This window comes from Fusarium odoratissimum, assembly GCF_000260195.1.
Source record: "Fusarium odoratissimum NRRL 54006 unplaced genomic scaffold supercont1.19, whole genome shotgun sequence".
NCBI lineage: Eukaryota > Fungi > Ascomycota > Sordariomycetes > Hypocreales > Nectriaceae > Fusarium > Fusarium odoratissimum.
Window position 1 is genome coordinate 456587 of NW_022158704.1, and position 17372 is coordinate 473958.

Genomic DNA, 17372 nt, shown 5'->3' on the forward strand with positions numbered 1-17372 from the left:
AGGTGACCTCTCGTCCCCACCTAAAAACTCACCGCCCGGCCGAGTCCCGACTGGGCGAGCTAACACTAAGGTTTGGTTTAGAATTGGTTCCCATCGTTTTTGATCCAGGTCAGGTCTTGTCAAGACTGTACCAACACACGACTTTGTTGTTGGAGCATTTGCTTCGGCTTCAGCCTCAGCCTCCCACAGAAAGCCACGAGGGGGCTCTTTTTTTTTATTCTTCCTTCCTTTCTCCCCCCCCCCTCCCCCCCCCTTCTAGAACAATGTCCGACGAAGACGCCGATGTCCTCGGCCCAGACGGCCAGCCCCCAGCTCGAGTCGACCGCGATCGAAGAGCTCCGCGCTTCAGCTGGACTCCCGCATACGAAGCGACCTTCTTCCGAAGTCTCTGCGAGAGCGTCCAGCTTGGTCTCCGTGAGAACTCCTCCTTTAAAGCAGAGGCCTGGGAGCGCGCTGCTCTGGCTCTGCAGGAGAGCCATGGCGCCTACCCAGCGAAAAGCCACCTGATCAACAAGAGTGACAACGCGAGAAAACGATTCCGGTTATGGAGAGGTCTTCGCGAGGACCCCGAGTTTGTTTACAATCCGGTTACGAGAACGGTTACTGCTACGGAGGAGGCGTGGACCGCCCATATCGAGGTAAACATTCCTTGTACCATGACGATGCGAATGATCGGGAATTGCCATCACGCGAACGACAAGGCCCGGCTACTATAGCCTCGCGCATACGAAACGACTGTGTCAAGCACATACTGACTCTCAAATAGAGGGAACCGCTGTCTAGGGCGTTGCGCGGCCGACCCTTTGATCATGAAGACTTTATGGAAGTCCTTTATCCAGACGTCATCGGCTCGGGTGGCGCTCCCAAACGTATAATGAAACCACGGAGACGAACAGATGGCCCCATGACCGATGACCCCGATATGCCGGGCACCGGTATACTCAATTTGACAAGCGATCCTCCACCTCGACCTCCTGGCCTCGAGAGCCCGAACTCGCGACCCATGTTGACTCAAACTCCCACTACATCCTCCACTGGGTCGGCGACCCAGCCGCGACCGACGTCTACTACAATTCCTCCACGCGGACCACCGACTGTAGCAAATGCTAATGCTCTTACCCCGCCTGACGAGACTATTACACAGAGCCGCAAGCGACAGCTGCCCACTTCAAGCACCCCGAACATGTTCGAATCGACGCCACCTGCTACTACTGTTCCTATGGGTCAGTCGGCCCCCGAATCTCCTGGCAAGCGTCGCCGTACTTCGTCCAACGATGGTTCTCGTGCTCTTTCAACGTCTGTTCTCAACTCCTCCATGCTGCCATTGGCTGTGCGTGATGGTCCGAGTGCTGGGTCTCCTTCCCAGGCGGATAGCCAGAATACCAACGGGACCAACGGGCCTGTTATGGAGGAGATTGTCGAGGCTGTACGATCTCGAAATACTCTGCGCTGGCAAGAGGAAGCGCTGGACATATTCTTCCGTGACTTTGCAGATGAGGATCTTGATCTGCAGGTCAAGATCTCTGAGGGCGTACTCATCAATGAGTGCAAAGCTATGGTGTTTTGCAAGATGCCCAGCCGCGTGCGACAGCACTGGGTAAAGCGTTTCAAGGAAGCTCCTCTCCGGCAGTAGTATGTCGAGCCTTGCAACTTGTTTCTCAGGAATCTATAGACCGATACCTGTGAAAGCATCAAGGACGGGGGTGATGGATCATGGACCTCGAGGCATCAACACCAAACACAACAATCTAAGGAAACAAAAGACACATATCCATCGCAATTAGGGCAGGAGTGATAAAAGAAATCCGAGAGAGTATGGTCTGGCGCTTATTGGGTCGTGTTGAAGATACCAAGGGTTACGGATATGAAAGCGACATGGCGTTCTATTTGGGCAAAAACATCTATCTGTTTTCTTGCTTTTTGTTTCTGCTTTTTCATGTTTGAGGAGTTGCATTTAGCGGGACATTTAGGAACGGGTGATAGTTATGTGAAAGGACGGGATTGTTAGGGGTTATGGAGCTGATGGTGGGTTGATGAAGCGTGTTTTGTCATGTCTTTTTTTGTTGATACCTAATATATATAATTCTCACCTCTCGCTACTCTATGTCCATGATAGAAGACGAGTCCAAACTTTTTTGGGCTTCATAAACATCATGTCGTGACCTTATTGGAAGGATGAAGTTGAAAGGGGATAGATCTATCGATACTCTTCCAGTTTACAATATGAATAAAAGACACGTAGGCTGAAGAACTATTCTGAAGTACTACTCAAACGTTACTTCACACAAGGTTTATACTTTCTACATATCTACCCTGAGGTTATTTCTTGCTTGAACCAAAAGCATAAGCTTCCGAACCGTAACTCATGATATCAACCGATGCCATCTATCTCTCCATCCATATTCACAACATATTCAGCTTATCCCATTGATATCGTTATTTTCTATCTGTTTCATTATTTTGTCCCGTATTAATTAGTTCTTTTCGATCCCATACACCTTAATTTTCTTCCTATAGATCATGATACTCAGCCCAGGTTCGACTCCTCCTCCAAGACCCCCTTGGCTCTTAAAATGGGACCCAACTCCTTCAACCTCACAGGCTTCGTCAAGAACAAATCCAATCCGCTGACAGTAGCCTCCCTCTGCGCCTCCTCAGAAGCCAACCCTGTCAAAGCAAGTATCAAAGCAGGTCTCAACCCCTGTTGTGACTCAAAAGCACGAATCCTCCTCGTTGCTTCAAACCCATCCATGACCGGCATCGAAATATCCATCAAGATACAGCTATATCGGCCAGGGTCTGCTTCATATGCTGTGACGGCTTCTAAACCGTCTGAAGCTGTTTGATATGGTTGTTTGAGCTTCTTCATGTATGAGGAGAGGATCTTGAGGTTGATGAAGTTGTCGTCAACAAGAAGGAACTCGGATGCTCTGAAATAGTCTTTTGGTTGTGTTGGGGTTTCGTCTTCGCTCGCGGGGAAGGGTGAGCTTGGGTTTGTTAGTGAAGGGGCAGTGCTGGTGACGATGCTCAAAGATTCGGGCTCTGTTGATGCTGTGGTTGGAGATTGGGTAGATGTTTGCATGACTGTCCAGCGATACAAGGCTAGTGAACATGCTTTGGCAAGCTTTCGAGGACCGAGTCTTGATTTGTAGTTAGCCTGGAGCACGGCATATGGTGTATCATAGAATATTACTTACGGTTGTGAAATGAACTCGAAGACTCCGGGACGTGGTATTGTCTTGGTGCCAGTGGCATACTGATGTACAGTAACAGCATTGGCACAGAGCACAATGTTTGGAATATCCAGGACTGAATCCTGCGGAACATAAGGTCTTTCAAACCCCTCCTCAGACCAAATTGCGAGATCTGGCATGAAGCAAGGTGTCTCTGAGGTGGTGTTGACCTGCATGTTTAACCATTCCTTGCACATATCCTGCACAAGTTGGTCAGGAGATTCGATCGTTCTTTGTACGGAACCGCCTCCCGTAACGGAGTCTTTGCTGAAGTCAACCAATTTGACCCGAAGACCTCGAAGCTTTTCCGTCTGCGCGTCAAACTCTTCTTCTCGTTGTCGAATTTCACAGACGTTGTGATGGCAGTCGTCACCAAGCTTCATTGGTAGTCTCACTGTTACCGTAGTACCGACGCCAATTCGACTGTCGACAGAGATGTGACCTCCAAACTGTGCAGTTATCTGCTTTACGAAGCTAAGTCCGAGACCTGTGCCAGGAGACAAGTGATTCTCTTGCGAGAATGGTTTGAACAAGCCGTTTTGCAGAAAGTCCTCGCTAATGCCCACGCCAGTATCGGACACCTTGATGGTTACCCAGCAGTCATTATCATCAGCACCAAAAGCGCTGGTCTGCTCTAAAGAGACCCTGATAATTCCACATTGCGTGTACTTGAGCGAGTTGCCGAACAGATTCATGATAATTCGACGCACGGGACCTGGCTGGGTGTAGAAACCCCATGATGGTCGTGAGTCGATGACCAGGAAAACGTCGACGTCTCCGATCTTCGTTGAAAGATTTCCTTTCTTTTTCAATGGAGCTTGAAGCTCCTCCATAGCTTGCATGGTGTCCATTCGGCGGATAGATGTGTGACCAGGTCGTCGAGGTGTTTGGCTGGATGATTGGGCAAGGGTGGCCTGTTGAAAGTTGAATCCAGCGTAGACACTCTCGAGAACCTCTTCAGCCAGAACATCTAGCTGTACGACTTTTCTTGATGGCTTCGAAGCCATTCTAACGGACGAGGACCTGTTGATACCACTTCCGTCTGCCTGGGTCTCTCGAGTCGCTTCTTGAGGCAAAGCCTTGTTAACCTTGGAATATTCGAGCAAATGGTCAATTGTATCTGAGAGTGTTCGGCAGCATGTTTCAATGGTGCGAACAATATTTTGCTGTGGAATAGTAAGGTCTGTATCGTTGAGCAACTCAACGCTCAGAACGGCACCATGAAGCGGTGATCTCAACTCATGAGACAGTGAGCCAAGTGCATCAGTCTTGGCCTTGTCCGCAGCTAGGGTCTCCAACTTGAAGGCCTCAGCCGCTGCGAGCATACCGAGAGCTCTGAGGTAACTTAAGTCGAGGTCGATCGTGAAGGTACGCTTGATATTGTAAGTGTGAATAAAGCCACCAGCAGACCATCGTTTCTTCCTGAGGTCCCAGACAGGAACGAATGCAATGCTTCGAGCACCGGGGAAGGTCTCGAGGAGAATACTTGCTTCTCTCTGCTGAACTCGGAACCTGTGGTCTTGTCTGTTATGTAGGTTTCCCCAGTCATTGTTGTTTGGTGGATGGCGAATTGAATCATCAGACAGTTCTTCTTGGAGTAGATTTCCATCGGTGTCGTAGTTGAACACATGGCCCCTAGGGTATCGTCGAATCATCCTGGCGAGAAGGGCTTGCGGGAGAGCAATATGAGCTGCCCCATGTTCGGAAGAGCCGAGTGCTTGACAAGAGGGTCGTAGACGGTCATCAGAAGAGCCAGTTGTGTAGGCATCCTCACTCTCATTGTAGCTGAATGTTGAAGGTCGTCGAGTCGCCAGGTCTTCGTCTATCCATTCAGTGGAAGAGCCTGCACTTGAAAACTCAAGCATGTCTGCATTGAGGAACAAACAGCCATCAGTCTCAATAGAATCCTTGACAATTGACGCTGCTTTGGAGAAGATTTGCCGTGGAGTTTGGAGGAGCTGACTTGGATCATGGGCAAACTTTGATCTGGCCTGAGGATCACACATGATAACCTCTTTGGTGTGAAGAGCGTTCGTCGTGCGGGAGTCGGCTGTGGCAGTTGAGTTTCTGACACTCATTCCTCCCAAGGCTTGCTGCAAGTCGTCGACTTTTGGCCTTCGCGACCTGGCCATACCGTCACCTCTCATCTCATGTTCTGCATACTCTCGTCCGGTAGATGAGACTTGGCTCAAAGGTGCTGTGTTCCCTTCGACGAAACTGGTCAAACCCCAGCTCTTCCTTTCGCTCCTTCGTTGGTGGCTTTTCAGGCTGGTGGTCTCGAGATGTTCAGTCACGGCTCTTGAAAGCTCTCTCATAAGTCTTGAATGACTATCCTCCCATGGCAATGAAGGTTCGGTATGGATTACGCAGATAACTCCGATGTTTACACCTCGATCTGTGCGAATTGGCACTGCGGCGTAGAATCTTGCGGCGCCTCCGGGTCGACAGTACGGTTTAGTTGAGTACTCGGGATCGAGGGTAACATCATCAACTACAATGACGGGTAAGTCGTGGTTGGCCTTTGGTCCAGATGCATCTGATTGAATTTCATCGGAACATAATGTGCTTTCACAAGCACTATGCGATCGCGGGATTGCAGTTCCACAATGCCAAAGAGTTTCCGGGTGACCATCCTGTCCCAAGCTCGGAATCAATGGGGTTATCGATGAAGCTTCTGCGATGATATACTGATGAGTCTGATCAAACAATGAGATCATTGAGCGCGCTGCACCAGTTTGAGAAGCCGCTAGACGAGCCAGGGCCGTCAATATGACATCAGGAGACGTGGAGAGCTCATTGCTCGGAACAGGCAATCCAGTATCGTTAAAGCGAACATTGGTGAAAAGCGAGTCGTCATATCTAATTGGATCTCAGTAACATAACTCAACATTTCTAGGGTGAAATTGCCTCGTTACCTGAACGTCTCGCGCTCCCGAGTAGCTTCAGAAACGATGCTTTTCTTCGGCACCTGTACACAAGCTGGACTGGCCATTCTCAGCAGTGCACATTCGAAGGAATCTTCAACGTTTTCCCCCAACGGTCATTTTCACCATTGGCAAAAGACAGAAGAAGAGCATTGAAGGTTGGATTCCTAGGGCTTGCCACTAGGGGCGAACGCCGAAGACCGGGAGGCTGGAAGGTAGAGTTTAGTTAGAGTGAGTCTAGACTCGGCGATTATGCTAGAATCGCCACAGAGCGGCGATCGACAAATCTGCGGTTGAGCTGGGGACGCGAGTCTCAGTCTAAGTGGAGAATCATGTCATAATTGGCGTTAGAGGCAGTCTGTTCCTCCCTATAGTTGATGCGTTCAGCTTCGGATTGGTGGCTGCTCCTCCGTTAGAAAGCTACGATACGGGCTGTTAGTGTTGGATCCGGGGGGGGGGGGGGGGTTGATTGAAACAGGTTTACCCGTCTGTGCTGCTGTTTCTGCCGATCAGATGACTACTGTTTCTAGAATCTTTCCATAAAACAACAAATAATACTGTTATCTATCAACTGTCAAGAAATGCTACTAGCTTGTACGATTAGCTGACGGCTTCGATGTTGACAGATACCGCCTTGAAAAGAACCTCAGATCAGACCCCTGTCCAGGTGGCTGTGGCTTACATTCGGACTGCGGCGCTATTTGGCTTTGTATGTACGAGATACGAAATTATGTTTATACGACTGCGTAAACAGAGCATAAACACCCTATCAATATGTGATCGACTCTCTCGTGGGCTTCTGTCAACGGCATTGGGTTTACTAACCAGTTCGACGAGATCAAATACCTTTCGTCATTTGAACGTGTGTCACGTGAAACTGCTAGCTTCCCGATGTTTTAGACTGAACCTCGGTTTAGTTTACGTATCATCGAACTGCATCTCTCCCATGGCTGAAGGAAACCTATTCTATCCTCATATATCGCAAAGTGCAAGCTCAGCTTTCTCGTTTGGTCCTGACTTCCATTGAGATAACAATGGCTCTTCAACTCTCCTTGTCTCAGGCTTCTCTAGCAGCAGCCATACTAGGTTCAACTTACGGAACCTATCTGGCTCTATCTCCTCCCAATCCCAGCGAACATGCAGCACCATCAACAGGCGACTCAGTTCGATGGCTATTCTTGACGAGAAAACACACCACAAAGGTCGTCCTGGCCCCTCTTGGGCTGCTATCGCTGCACACTGCTAGCCTAGCCTTGCGCTACCCCAATATTCCTCCATCTCTTGTTCATCATGGAATTGAAAATGGGCTCAATCCAGGCCTGATTACATGGTCTGCTGCAACTACAATTCCTTTAGCTCTGATTTTTTGTGCCGGTGTTCCTCTGCGTTTGGTACCGTATGCATCACTGGGCAAAAACTTCACATTTGCTCTGAAACAGCCAGATCGATTGAAAACTACCGGTATTTATCAATATCTCCAACACCCAAGTTATACTGGACTTGCTATTCTCATGATATTCAACGTGGCGCTGCTTGGTAGACTGGATGGTGTTCTGAGCTGCTGGATTCCTCCGAATGTCTATGAGACCTTCTGTTCCTGGGCTATAAGATTGCTTCCTTTCACTATATCAGGTGTCATGTTTGGAATCTGGACCAGAGTTTCTGAAGAGGAGAAGATGCTCAAGAGGGCTTTTGGAAAGGAATGGGAGGGTTGGCATGCAAGAACAGCTCGCTTTGTTCCTTTTATTCTTTAGCTGATTTATGTCCTTCATAAATCAATGTGCCAATAAAAATGACCTTGGTTTCATACTATACTTGACCGCAAAATGAGCAAGTTTTCGTTCGACGCTATCATAAGAAAATCGAGAAGATCGATAACGAAGCACCATAGTGATACGTAAGGTAAAAAACAGTTTTACAAATGTAGCAATGCAGTACATTCCTGAAAACCACAAGATATCTGTTCAATCTAAACCCGGAAACTGAACTATCGAACAAACCGCAATACCAGACTCTTTCCAATCCAACATTTGCCTCAAATGACACGGTCTATGCTCTGTAACTCTTCCTCCCAGAGTCCAATGATGCTTCTTCCAGTTCCTCCATGCTACAATCCATAAAATTCAGCAGTTCGTTACTCTTTCTGCAGTCCACTTGTCTCAAATTGGATGTTAGAAAGTCCCAGCCAAACCCTTGCCTTTCGGACCGCTTCGTGGAAAGCTCTATGTGGCTGTTGAGTCGCCTCGGTATGGTCCCCTCCCATTTCCGGAGTGTCCATCTCAGTGACAGCTACCTGCGAGTTGCCGAAAATACAACATTCCTGTTGCTTCTCTTCGTACATATGATGGTTATCTCCGGTGCTCTAACACCATAGAACTTCGGCAGGTGTTGGCAGCGTGGGACGCTGAATGATAGTCTTGTCGTTATGGGAAGCGTGAGTCGATCGTATGAGCTGAGTTTCTTGACTTTGTCGACTTTCTTGAGCGTTGTAACTTTCTTCGTTCTTACAGAATCTCGTAATCTCGCATGTCATCTGGAAATGACAGTGGTTCTTGGAAGCCATGTGATGTTGAATCCCTTCCAGCGTGCGAAGTTGCTTGCCACAGGATATACTCTCGTAGCAACCGAATATAATTCGATTAAGGTATCGTGCGACAGTGATAGGCTCAATATCATGGCTTTTCAGGGTTGGGATGGTGGAGTTGTGGCATATCTTCATGTGAGCCATGTTCTCGTCGAAGGTCGAGCTCGTGTGGCGGCAAAAGAGACAGAGTTCTTCATGAAATTTTGGAGCCTCTACCTGATAGAGCTCTGACTCATACCCTGGCGTTTCATCTGAGGGTTCATCCCATGATTCCTCGACTCAATCCCAGTTTTCCAAGGCTTTCTCCATGACATAACGAGGAATAGATGGGCTACTATATCGAATTTGGATCTTGAAAACACTACAAGTACGGTAGCGTATTTAATAAAGCAGGAGAAAGATAGGGAACTTACTGTCCTTCTGACTTTGAGTGCTCTCGGTGCTCCTCAAAAGTATTGAAGTGGACGCAGCAGGTGCTACACCAAGGCTTGCCAAGCTGCATGTTGATTGACGGGGAAATGGTGAAGACTGGGAGATAACAGTTCAAGTTGTTGTTTGGACATTCCTCTTTGTTTTGGAAATGAAAGAATGGAGTGAAAAAAAGAGAAAAGAATAGGCGCGGTAGTTGTACAAATTGTCTATAGTACACTTGAACTTGGGTTCGGAGTTTCTTGAGAGATTGCAAATGAAGAAGGAATGGCTCTGCTCAGACGTTCAAAGGGAGCCTCTTACAGTCACTCTTCAACCTTTTATTGTGGCATGAACATCTTAACCCCTCAGAAAATCGATCGAATCATCTCGTGGTTTAGCAAAGACAACAAGTCATAAGAATCTTGATGGTTCCGAACAGCATAGGTATCGGGAGCCAACGAGAGGTGTAGAGCGAGAAAGTTACCCCTGACTAAGAGGCGTCGCAGATCTCAACCTTGAGCCAAAAATAAAACGGTCACGACATTTTACCAAGCGGCTCAGCTCTGATAGGCTACTGTTGTGGAACGTAAACCGTATGATGTCTGACAGATGACATACTGAAGGCAGATTGTGAAACGGTTCAATGGAATAAACTTTAATTGTGTCTAACTCTTATAACATATTACTGGTCTCTCAGTGCCTTGAGTATGGCAGTCGCCAACTCTGCGTTTTTCGTGAACAAGTCCAACTCATGCTCCGGGTACCCAGATTGAATAGCGATCACAGCGTCCAACTTTGGAACTATGTAAATAGACTGGCCATACATACCAATCGCCGCAAACGCACCATCGTCTCCCATTTTATACTCCTTGTCCGCCCTGCCTGTCGTCCACCAACCACTTTCGTAGCCAAAGTTGGAGACAAAGTTATCCGGTTGAAGAGCCCTGGCCCCGACACTGTTCTTGGCATCAGAAATGTCTTGGAACCAACCAGGTGGCACATTGGGGCCTTTCCCTCCGTCTCTGAAACTTTCGAGAATAAAACACCCGAAGCGTGCCATATCTGTCAAAGTTATCGAGAGACCTCCGTGACCGTCCACGTGTCCTGCGCCTGTTGTTCGTATGTACCCATCGTATTGCATTCCAGCAGGATCCCATATCGTGCGCGAGATGTATTCATTCAGAGGCTCCCCAGTTGCACGTGAGATCGCCGTCGACAGCACGTAATAGTTCGGGTTGTAGTAGTGAAACTCTTCCCAAGGCTCAGCCACTTTCCTCGAGGTCTTGAGCCAGTTGATAACAGCTTCAGTATCAGTTTGGGGATAAAGCTCAGTGGCATACATGGGGTTGGGCACATCCGCGGGTCGCTCTTCTTCCGATTGTTCAACTACCCCTGAAGACATGCTGGATAGAGCAAGAAGTGGCACGTCTGCCCAAGCAGTTCCTCTCAGCTCTTCGACATGGCGAGATACTGGGTCGTTGACGCATAGTTTTCCTTCTTGCTGCGCAATGGCGAGAGCTGTTGCAACAAAAGACTTTGTGACTGATTGAACGTCGTTGCGAGATGCTTGAGAGTTTCCGTGTCTGTATTCTTCGAGTTTCATGGCTCCATTCTGAACAACAACGCAGCCAGTCAATCCATATCGGCGCATGAAATTGTTGAGATCAATCCCAGAGTTTTCCTTGATAGCTTCAGCTATGTTGAAAGAAGTATCTCGGGTAAAGCGTCTGAGATATGAGCCATGTCTGACTTGAGTTGTTCGGTTCTGGAAGGTTTCTTCGCGGAGCCGATAGAGAAGCGGAGTGTAAGCTGGATCAGCCGGATGAATAGATGATAAGCTGAAGCTTCCGATATGATCACTCAGATGGGGCAAGTCTCCCATCTTTATTATGTATCTTCAAACTTCGATGATCCTAATGGAGGAAGCTCAGCTGATACTGAGATTTTCAGGTTTGACTATTTTTGAAGTCGGGTCGCATCCGAAGCTACTCAACGGAGATGGATACCGGGGATTAATAAGAGGTTCATCAGACCTCCAATCATGATCTATCATTCCCTTTTGTGGTGTCCACCCAAAGTGCCTATTATCGGCAGACTCGGCCGAGCCAAACCGGCTATAACCCTCCGAACTCTGAAGCTGGCATCAAATGTTAAACCCATGTTATGATAGTACGAAGACTTTGAAATTAGTTTACTAGCAGACTTCTAGTATGCAATCACTGAGTTCGACTACGTTGCGGTGCATCCAGGGGAGTACACTTATACAGATGTCAAAAGATCAGCCTTACACAATCACGACGATCACGTCAACTGCATGTGCAATGCTGTGCTAGAAAGAGTGGTTGTATACGTCAAAGGACCACCAGGATAGCTGTAGTATTGCCTGAGCCAACCCCCACTCTCGATTGGAAACGCGGCATTGATGGGTATATAATCCTCACGTTGGGGTAAGGGAACGGGCTCACTTCTGACTCCGACACTATCAATCCACCCTCTGTAAACAACTCATCATGCTAGAAGTTCATTGCTCAGGCACGCCCTATGAGGTAAAGAAACCTCATTCTAGGAACGTCGTAATCCAAGTTGGAAGACTAACTTACTGCTCAAATACAGATCGGCCATCAACATGGCACAGCTGCAAAAGACAGAGTTGTAGGGTCTATCGCCTTTTACAAAGATCTGTTCCAAGAATCATGTTCCATGAACTGGGAAGCAGTACGTCAAGAGGCTCAACAATACATCCAACCTCTGCAGAAGCTATCTCCACGCTATGTCGAGGAGCTTCAAGGCTTAGCAGACGGTGCTGGCTTCGAGCTAGTTGATATCGTCGCTCTCAACGTTCGAACAGAGATCACATTTGGCTTATATACTCGAGTCCCGAGTGCACCTATCCAGACCGATGGCTGCACGAGTGCTGCATATCGTCAGCCTAACGGGGAGGTTCTCCTTGCGCAGAACTGGGACTGGCAGCCTGAACAGGCACCTAATCTCTTCATCTGTCATATCTCCCAGCCTAGAACAGATATACCCGATATCTCCATGGTGACTGAAGGGGGTGTAATTGGCAAGATTGGTATTAACTCCTCTGGTGTAGGAACTTGTTTAAACGCTATCCGAGCTCGGGGCGTTGATAACACCAAAATTCCCATCCATCTCGCCCTACGAACAGCTTTGGAATCGCATTCGGCGCGCGAAGCAGCCGATAAGCTGTATGAAATGGGCACGGCTGGAAGTGGTCATATTCTCGTGTCAGATCCATCTGAGGCTATAGGCTTGGAATGCACCAGCATAGGGATGAAAGAGATCAACTTTGACGGCAACGGAACACTTATTCATACGAACCATCTACTGCTTGACCATCCCGGAGTAGATGAACCCGGCTGGATACCAGATTCCACAGACCGTATCAAGCGCATCGCCCAGCTTCTTGATGAGAGATTGGCGACTTCAACCATCGACCATTCTTCATTCTTTGACTTCTTCAAGGATGAGCAAGGGTATCCAACAGCAATCAACCGTGATCAATTCTCACCCGGGAACGGCAAGGCAACACTCTTCACCATTAATATGGACCTGGCCAAGAGAAAAGCGATTGTCACTATGGGGAGGCCAACGAATTGGACTGAGAGAATTGAACTATCACCAGGCTTAGCTTAGGCGAGAGAACATACACATAAGGCTTATAATCGAGATGAGGAAATTCATTGTTGTTTCCATATTGCTATGTCTGCAAAGCAGTTAACGTAATGTCACGATACCAGACTCAATCTTTAACTTTGCAAAACTATAGCATTTTGAGATAAAAGTTGTGGCTAACTTTAAATGAACGGCGACGCATTCCTGCCACCTCAGAACAGCGAGAGCTTATGGGCATAGAGTTTATTAGATGTGGTTGATATTGAAGCGCACAAGATTGGAAAGATAAAAACCACACAGTATTGGCATCGGAAAACTTTCTGGTCAAAGTCTTGCCCCCTTACTTCAGGTGTCCAGAAGATGCAGGGTAAGCAGCTTTGGACATGTCTGAGGCGGGGTGTCATTAATCCGTTCCGCGAGATCTGGCCTTATCATGTATCTGAACAACTAGAAATCATGATGAAAGTTGTCGTTGCATTGCTCGACAACCTCAAGCTTCTTCGCTCAAATCCGTCGCCATGGTAAGCTAGATCGAACTAACATTCAAGTATACATCCGCTGACTCCTAAACTTAGAATATCGCCTACAACTCCGCCTTGCGGCAAAGCAAGTCTCTCCGCGCAGAGCTCTCCAATCTCAACAACAAACCTCAAGCATCTCCCTCCGAAATTGGCAACGTGTCCGCCTCAATCGCTTCTTTCACCAAGACCCTCGATGAATACCAATCCCTCGCCCGTCAGGAGATCGTTCCCAAGAAACAAGAAGAAGGCTTTGAGCGAGTAAAGAGGTTCCGCGAAGATCTCTCCGACTTTCGAACGCAAGTCGACTCACTGAAGAAAGTTCGTGATGATGCTCAACACCAAGCAAATCGCACAGAACTTCTTGGTCGAAGACCGTATAATGCTACACCCGAGAACCCTTATGCGAACGCTACAACAACAAACACGCACTCTGCGTTCCAGCCTCGACACCCACCTCAAGCGAGCGCCTTGACAACAGGCTCACCAGATGAGATGCGCGAGGCACATGCGTTTAGGGAGCAGAACTTTTTCGCAAACACAAACCAAGCGCTAGATGACTACATTGCGCGTGGACAGGCTGTACTGGGTGACCTGGGCCAGCAACGCGAGATGCTCAAGAGTACCCAGAAGCGACTCTACAACGTCGCCAACACCCTTGGCGTAAGCGGTGATACGATCCGTATGGTGGAGCGACGGGCAAAGGAGGACAAATGGATCTTCTTTGCGGGCGTGGTGATATTTTTCTTGTTCTGTTGGCTGGTGCTCCATTTCTTGCGGTAGAAAAGAAGCCGAATTGGGTCGTTATTTGGGAGAGGAATGTCACAGAAATGTACGCTTAGGGGCATCAGCGCGGCGCATGGAGTTTTTTTCTCTTTTGAGTGTCTTGTGTTGTTCTTTTGCTTGTATCATACCACGCCAAGTCAACATGTTCTTGTCTGAAGCACTATGCTACTCGTCATCGCCGTCGCCTTCTTTTAGTGCTACTGTGAACAGTACATCCTTGTCCGTCGTCACTGACACGACTTGTGACTCGGGCAGGATATGATTGCTAGTGCTCAGCTTGCCACCGATCTCAGAATGCCAGTTCTCGACGTCCCACTCGAAACCCTTTGTCGTAATGTTGGCAGCCTCTTTGAGAGGGATGATACCAACGTGCTTGCCGAAGACATCTTCCTCTCCCTCCTCTCGGACCTGGATCTGATGGCTGCCAGCCTTAAGCAGGAATGTCAAACTTGAGCCGGAGAGAAGAAAGAGTCGACCTGTCGCATAATCGGGGTCGTTTTGGAAAAGGTACAGGTGGTGAAGCTGAGAAAGACCCTGGTCGACACGGCCCCCGATACCCCCAAGTGCGACGATGTCGATGCCTTCGGGGTATTCTTTGCGAATCCAGTTGATAGCCTTTGCAAAGTCGGTCGACTCTTGGTCAGCGTCGTGGATGACGGTCGCAGGGGAGGGTTGCGATGAGTAGAAATCGCGGACTTGTGGGGTGAGAGAATCGAGGTCGCCAATGATGAGTTGAAGGTTAGACTGTAGAATCAGCAAAATGTCGAACATTGCCGTCCACGACCAGTATCATAACGTACATATTTGCCGTGGAAAGACGACAGCTTGTGTAGACGATTCGCTCCACCATCTGCGGCTACTCTCACAGAAGCTGTGAAATGGACGTTAGGCACTGAGACCTCAAGAGCAGCATGTCAAGCTACGTACAGTTCTTCCAGAGCTTGCGCAAATTGACGCCGTTCTTCAACGGCTGGTTTAGAATGAGCAGCGCAAAGTCCTGGCCTATGTTATAGTCCTGGAGCAGCTTTGCCGGTCGCCATTCGAAAGATTTGGACGCCATGATTGAGGATATCTTTAGTTAGTATGCGATTTGCAATAAGTAGAAAAAGATGAAGTGGATGCGATCCAAATCGTCGTGTCCCTTGCGTGATATTTGCAAGTTGTTAGGTCAAGAATGATTTTGCTTTTTCCTCTCCCTGAGAAATGGCGAGACAATGTCTAGCTCGAGAAACTTCCCCTCGATTCCTGTGCGACAGCTTTCTCCCTTTCTTTCCTTTGTCTTCTGCTGATCACTTGAACCAACGCGTTTGACAAAACAGACTTTGGTCTACTGTAACAGCCACAATCTAGGTCGAAAGTCAAAAAGAGATCTAGACGCAGTCTGCACGTCAAGCCCTGTGAGGGTATAGAAGCAGCTCATATGATCAGGAATGAATGCGTAGTGCCTGGATCCAATGGGTAGAAGCCAATGGTGGGGGAACGTCATGGTGCGATAAGGCTGTTATCAGATAAAGAGCACGGACGGTTAAATCACGGGTACACTTTTTTCACGCAACCTGCCGGCATCTCGGAGACCAGGGCCAAGTATTTCCAAGCATCATACTCCAAGATTTCGATGCTCCACCATTGCTGACCAATTCCTCTTGTATTCTTGATTTCTTGCATTGACCTTCGTTTCTTTGTTAACTTCTGTAATTCAAAATGTATCGTACCACTATGCGATCGGCCTCGAGGCCTGTAATTGCCAGCTTGCGCTCGAACACGATCCGCGCAGCCCCTCGACGATTTAACTCGACAGCTACTCCCGCCGACAAGTCCCGATCATGGAAGAGCTCTGTAGCACGATTGGGTCTGGCTTTCGGTGCTGTCTATTACTATAACACAAGTCCCATCTTTGCTGATGAGGCTATCTGTGCGTTGCAATTGATGCTCAGACTTCGAGATTATGCGACTAATATAGAACAGCAAAAACGGTTCCCGCACCCGCTGCCTTCTCCGATGATGACCTCCCCACCGTTGACTCCGTCCTCGAGGAGAAGCGCAAACAGATCAGGGCCAAGAGCGAGAAGCCCGCCGAGTCATCAAAACCCTCCGAGCCTCAACAGTCCAATACTCAAGCCGCTGCCGCCGATGGATCGCCTGCTGCCTTAGAAGAGGAGGCCGACCAGCAAGGCGCTTTCAACCCCGAGACTGGAGAGATCAACTGGGACTGCCCTTGCTTGGGTGGTATGGCCCACGGCCCCTGCGGCGAGGAGTTCAAGACTGCGTTCAGCTGCTTTGTGTACTCGACCGAGGAGCCCAAGGGTATGGACTGTATCGAGAAGTTCCAGTACGTCATATCGAACAATGGTCTTGGTTCATAGCTTGCTAATTCAGGAACAGGGGCATGCAAGAGTGCTTTAAGAAATACCCAGAAATCTACGGCGCTGAGCTCGCCGATGACGAGGAGGGTGCTCCCACTCCCGATTTTGGCGATGAGCAGCCCGCCCCCGACGCTCGCAAGGCTCCTGCTACCGACAAGGCCCCCGCTACCGACTTCAAGTCCCTCCCCGAAGATTCCTCTGCCGCAGCTGAGCCCGATCAACAAGCCACTCCCCGAGCGACTTCCAATGAAGCCGAGAAGGAAACCCTCGTTAACGGATCCCGAAATGTTCAGGATGTCGCTACCCCCATAGAGAAGCCACACAACCCAGAATTGTGGCAGGATATGCACAAGACCGAGGTCCCCGTAAAGGAGGTTTTCGTTGAGCCTTCACAGGCGCATGATGCTACTGCTGCCAATGCTGAGATCAAGATTATTGAGCAGGAGAGGGAAGCTAAGAAGAAGGCTGAGAAGAAGCAGTAGAAGGTGTAAAATATCGGCGCTGTTAAGGTGAAGAACTACATTTTGTAAAATATTTAGGATCTTGATAATGGACGAGGTTGTCCATCTGTACCAATGCTGTATGATGAGAAGGGACAGAAGCCACGAAATTAATAGACACGATCACATCTCAATGTTTTGGTATTTTGTATCTCCGAACAACTTCTGCGAAGTTTGATTTGAGAATAGGATTGTTGGATATAGGTATCAATTCTTATGCCTCCAAACGTAAGAGATGAGTAGTAGCCTGGTATCAGCCAGAGTAGAGAATTATGAAACAAAGTGAAAATGCAGTAAAACAAAAAACTATATCATGTCATCCATGAACAACGTTCGTTCCTTTCAGCGTTCAACAATTACAAGGCAAGGATTTGCTTGTTTAGATGCTTAAGGCCTCAAGAAGACGTATTCGAAGAG

General features: G+C 48.4%; 9 protein-coding genes across 12 annotated transcripts; 5 read left to right on the forward strand and 4 right to left on the reverse strand.

The window, feature by feature from the left end:
• Nucleotides 1-55: 55 nt before the first annotated feature.
• Nucleotides 56-2142, forward strand: FOIG_10784 (uncharacterized protein). The gene is made up of 2 exons (XM_031211258.1): nt 56-638; nt 767-2142. Exons 1-2 carry the CDS (start codon nt 264-266, stop codon nt 1631-1633), a joined length of 1242 nt encoding a protein of 413 aa, XP_031059191.1. The 5' UTR covers nt 56-263; the 3' UTR covers nt 1634-2142.
• Nucleotides 2143-2238: 96 nt separating this feature from the next.
• On the reverse strand, nt 2239-6367 carry FOIG_10785 (uncharacterized protein). 3 transcript variants are annotated; one of them, XM_031211259.1, is made up of 3 exons: nt 6149-6367; nt 3198-6092; nt 2239-3140 (listed from the first exon to the last, which is right to left on the reverse strand). In XM_031211259.1, the coding sequence occupies exons 1-3, from the start codon at nt 6223-6225 to the stop codon at nt 2528-2530; spliced, it is 3585 nt and encodes a 1194-aa protein (XP_031059192.1). In that variant the 5' UTR covers nt 6226-6367; the 3' UTR covers nt 2239-2527. The 3 variants fall into 3 exon arrangements, with proteins under 3 accessions (XP_031059192.1, XP_031059194.1, XP_031059193.1); XM_031211261.1 differs by having other exon boundaries at nt 2239-6092; XM_031211260.1 differs by lacking the exon at nt 6149-6367 and having other exon boundaries at nt 3198-6122.
• Nucleotides 6368-7068: 701 nt separating this feature from the next.
• FOIG_10786 (uncharacterized protein) lies at nt 7069-7960 on the forward strand. Its single transcript, XM_031211262.1, has one exon. The coding sequence runs from the start codon at nt 7192-7194 to the stop codon at nt 7909-7911; it is 720 nt and encodes a 239-aa protein (XP_031059195.1). The 5' UTR covers nt 7069-7191; the 3' UTR covers nt 7912-7960.
• Nucleotides 7961-9020: 1060 nt separating this feature from the next.
• Nucleotides 9021-9243, reverse strand: FOIG_10787 (uncharacterized protein; the record flags this gene model as incomplete). Its single annotated transcript, XM_031211263.1, has 2 exons — nt 9021-9102; nt 9155-9243. The coding sequence occupies 2 exons, from the start codon at nt 9241-9243 to the stop codon at nt 9021-9023; spliced, it is 171 nt and encodes a 56-aa protein (XP_031059196.1).
• Nucleotides 9244-9731: 488 nt separating this feature from the next.
• On the reverse strand, nt 9732-11147 carry FOIG_10788 (uncharacterized protein). The gene has a single exon (XM_031211264.1). The coding sequence runs from the start codon at nt 11032-11034 to the stop codon at nt 9835-9837; it is 1200 nt and encodes a 399-aa protein (XP_031059197.1). The 5' UTR covers nt 11035-11147; the 3' UTR covers nt 9732-9834.
• A 390-nt stretch (nt 11148-11537) lies between these two features.
• FOIG_10789 (isopenicillin-N N-acyltransferase) lies at nt 11538-12915 on the forward strand. Its single transcript, XM_031211265.1, has 2 exons — nt 11538-11698; nt 11766-12915. Exons 1-2 carry the CDS (start codon nt 11663-11665, stop codon nt 12807-12809), a joined length of 1080 nt encoding a protein of 359 aa, XP_031059198.1. The 5' UTR covers nt 11538-11662; the 3' UTR covers nt 12810-12915.
• A 104-nt stretch (nt 12916-13019) lies between these two features.
• On the reverse strand, nt 13020-15541 carry FOIG_10790 (thiamine pyrophosphokinase). 2 transcript variants are annotated; one of them, XM_031211266.1, is made up of 3 exons: nt 15020-15541; nt 14893-14963; nt 13020-14836 (listed from the first exon to the last, which is right to left on the reverse strand). In XM_031211266.1, exons 1-3 carry the CDS (start codon nt 15150-15152, stop codon nt 14258-14260), a joined length of 783 nt encoding a protein of 260 aa, XP_031059199.1. In that variant the 5' UTR covers nt 15153-15541; the 3' UTR covers nt 13020-14257. The 2 variants fall into 2 exon arrangements, with proteins under 2 accessions (XP_031059199.1, XP_031059200.1); XM_031211267.1 differs by having other exon boundaries at nt 13020-14963.
• FOIG_10791 (isopenicillin-N N-acyltransferase) lies at nt 13226-14889 on the forward strand. Its single transcript, XM_031211268.1, has 2 exons — nt 13226-13309; nt 13364-14889. The coding sequence occupies exons 1-2, from the start codon at nt 13307-13309 to the stop codon at nt 14087-14089; spliced, it is 729 nt and encodes a 242-aa protein (XP_031059201.1). The 5' UTR covers nt 13226-13306; the 3' UTR covers nt 14090-14889.
• A 93-nt stretch (nt 15542-15634) lies between the features above and the next one.
• Nucleotides 15635-17179, forward strand: FOIG_10792 (mitochondrial intermembrane space import and assembly protein 40). Its single transcript, XM_031211269.1, has 3 exons — nt 15635-16004; nt 16058-16421; nt 16475-17179. Exons 1-3 carry the CDS (start codon nt 15794-15796, stop codon nt 16935-16937), a joined length of 1038 nt encoding a protein of 345 aa, XP_031059202.1. The 5' UTR covers nt 15635-15793; the 3' UTR covers nt 16938-17179.
• The last annotated feature ends 193 nt before the right edge of the window (nt 17180-17372 follow it).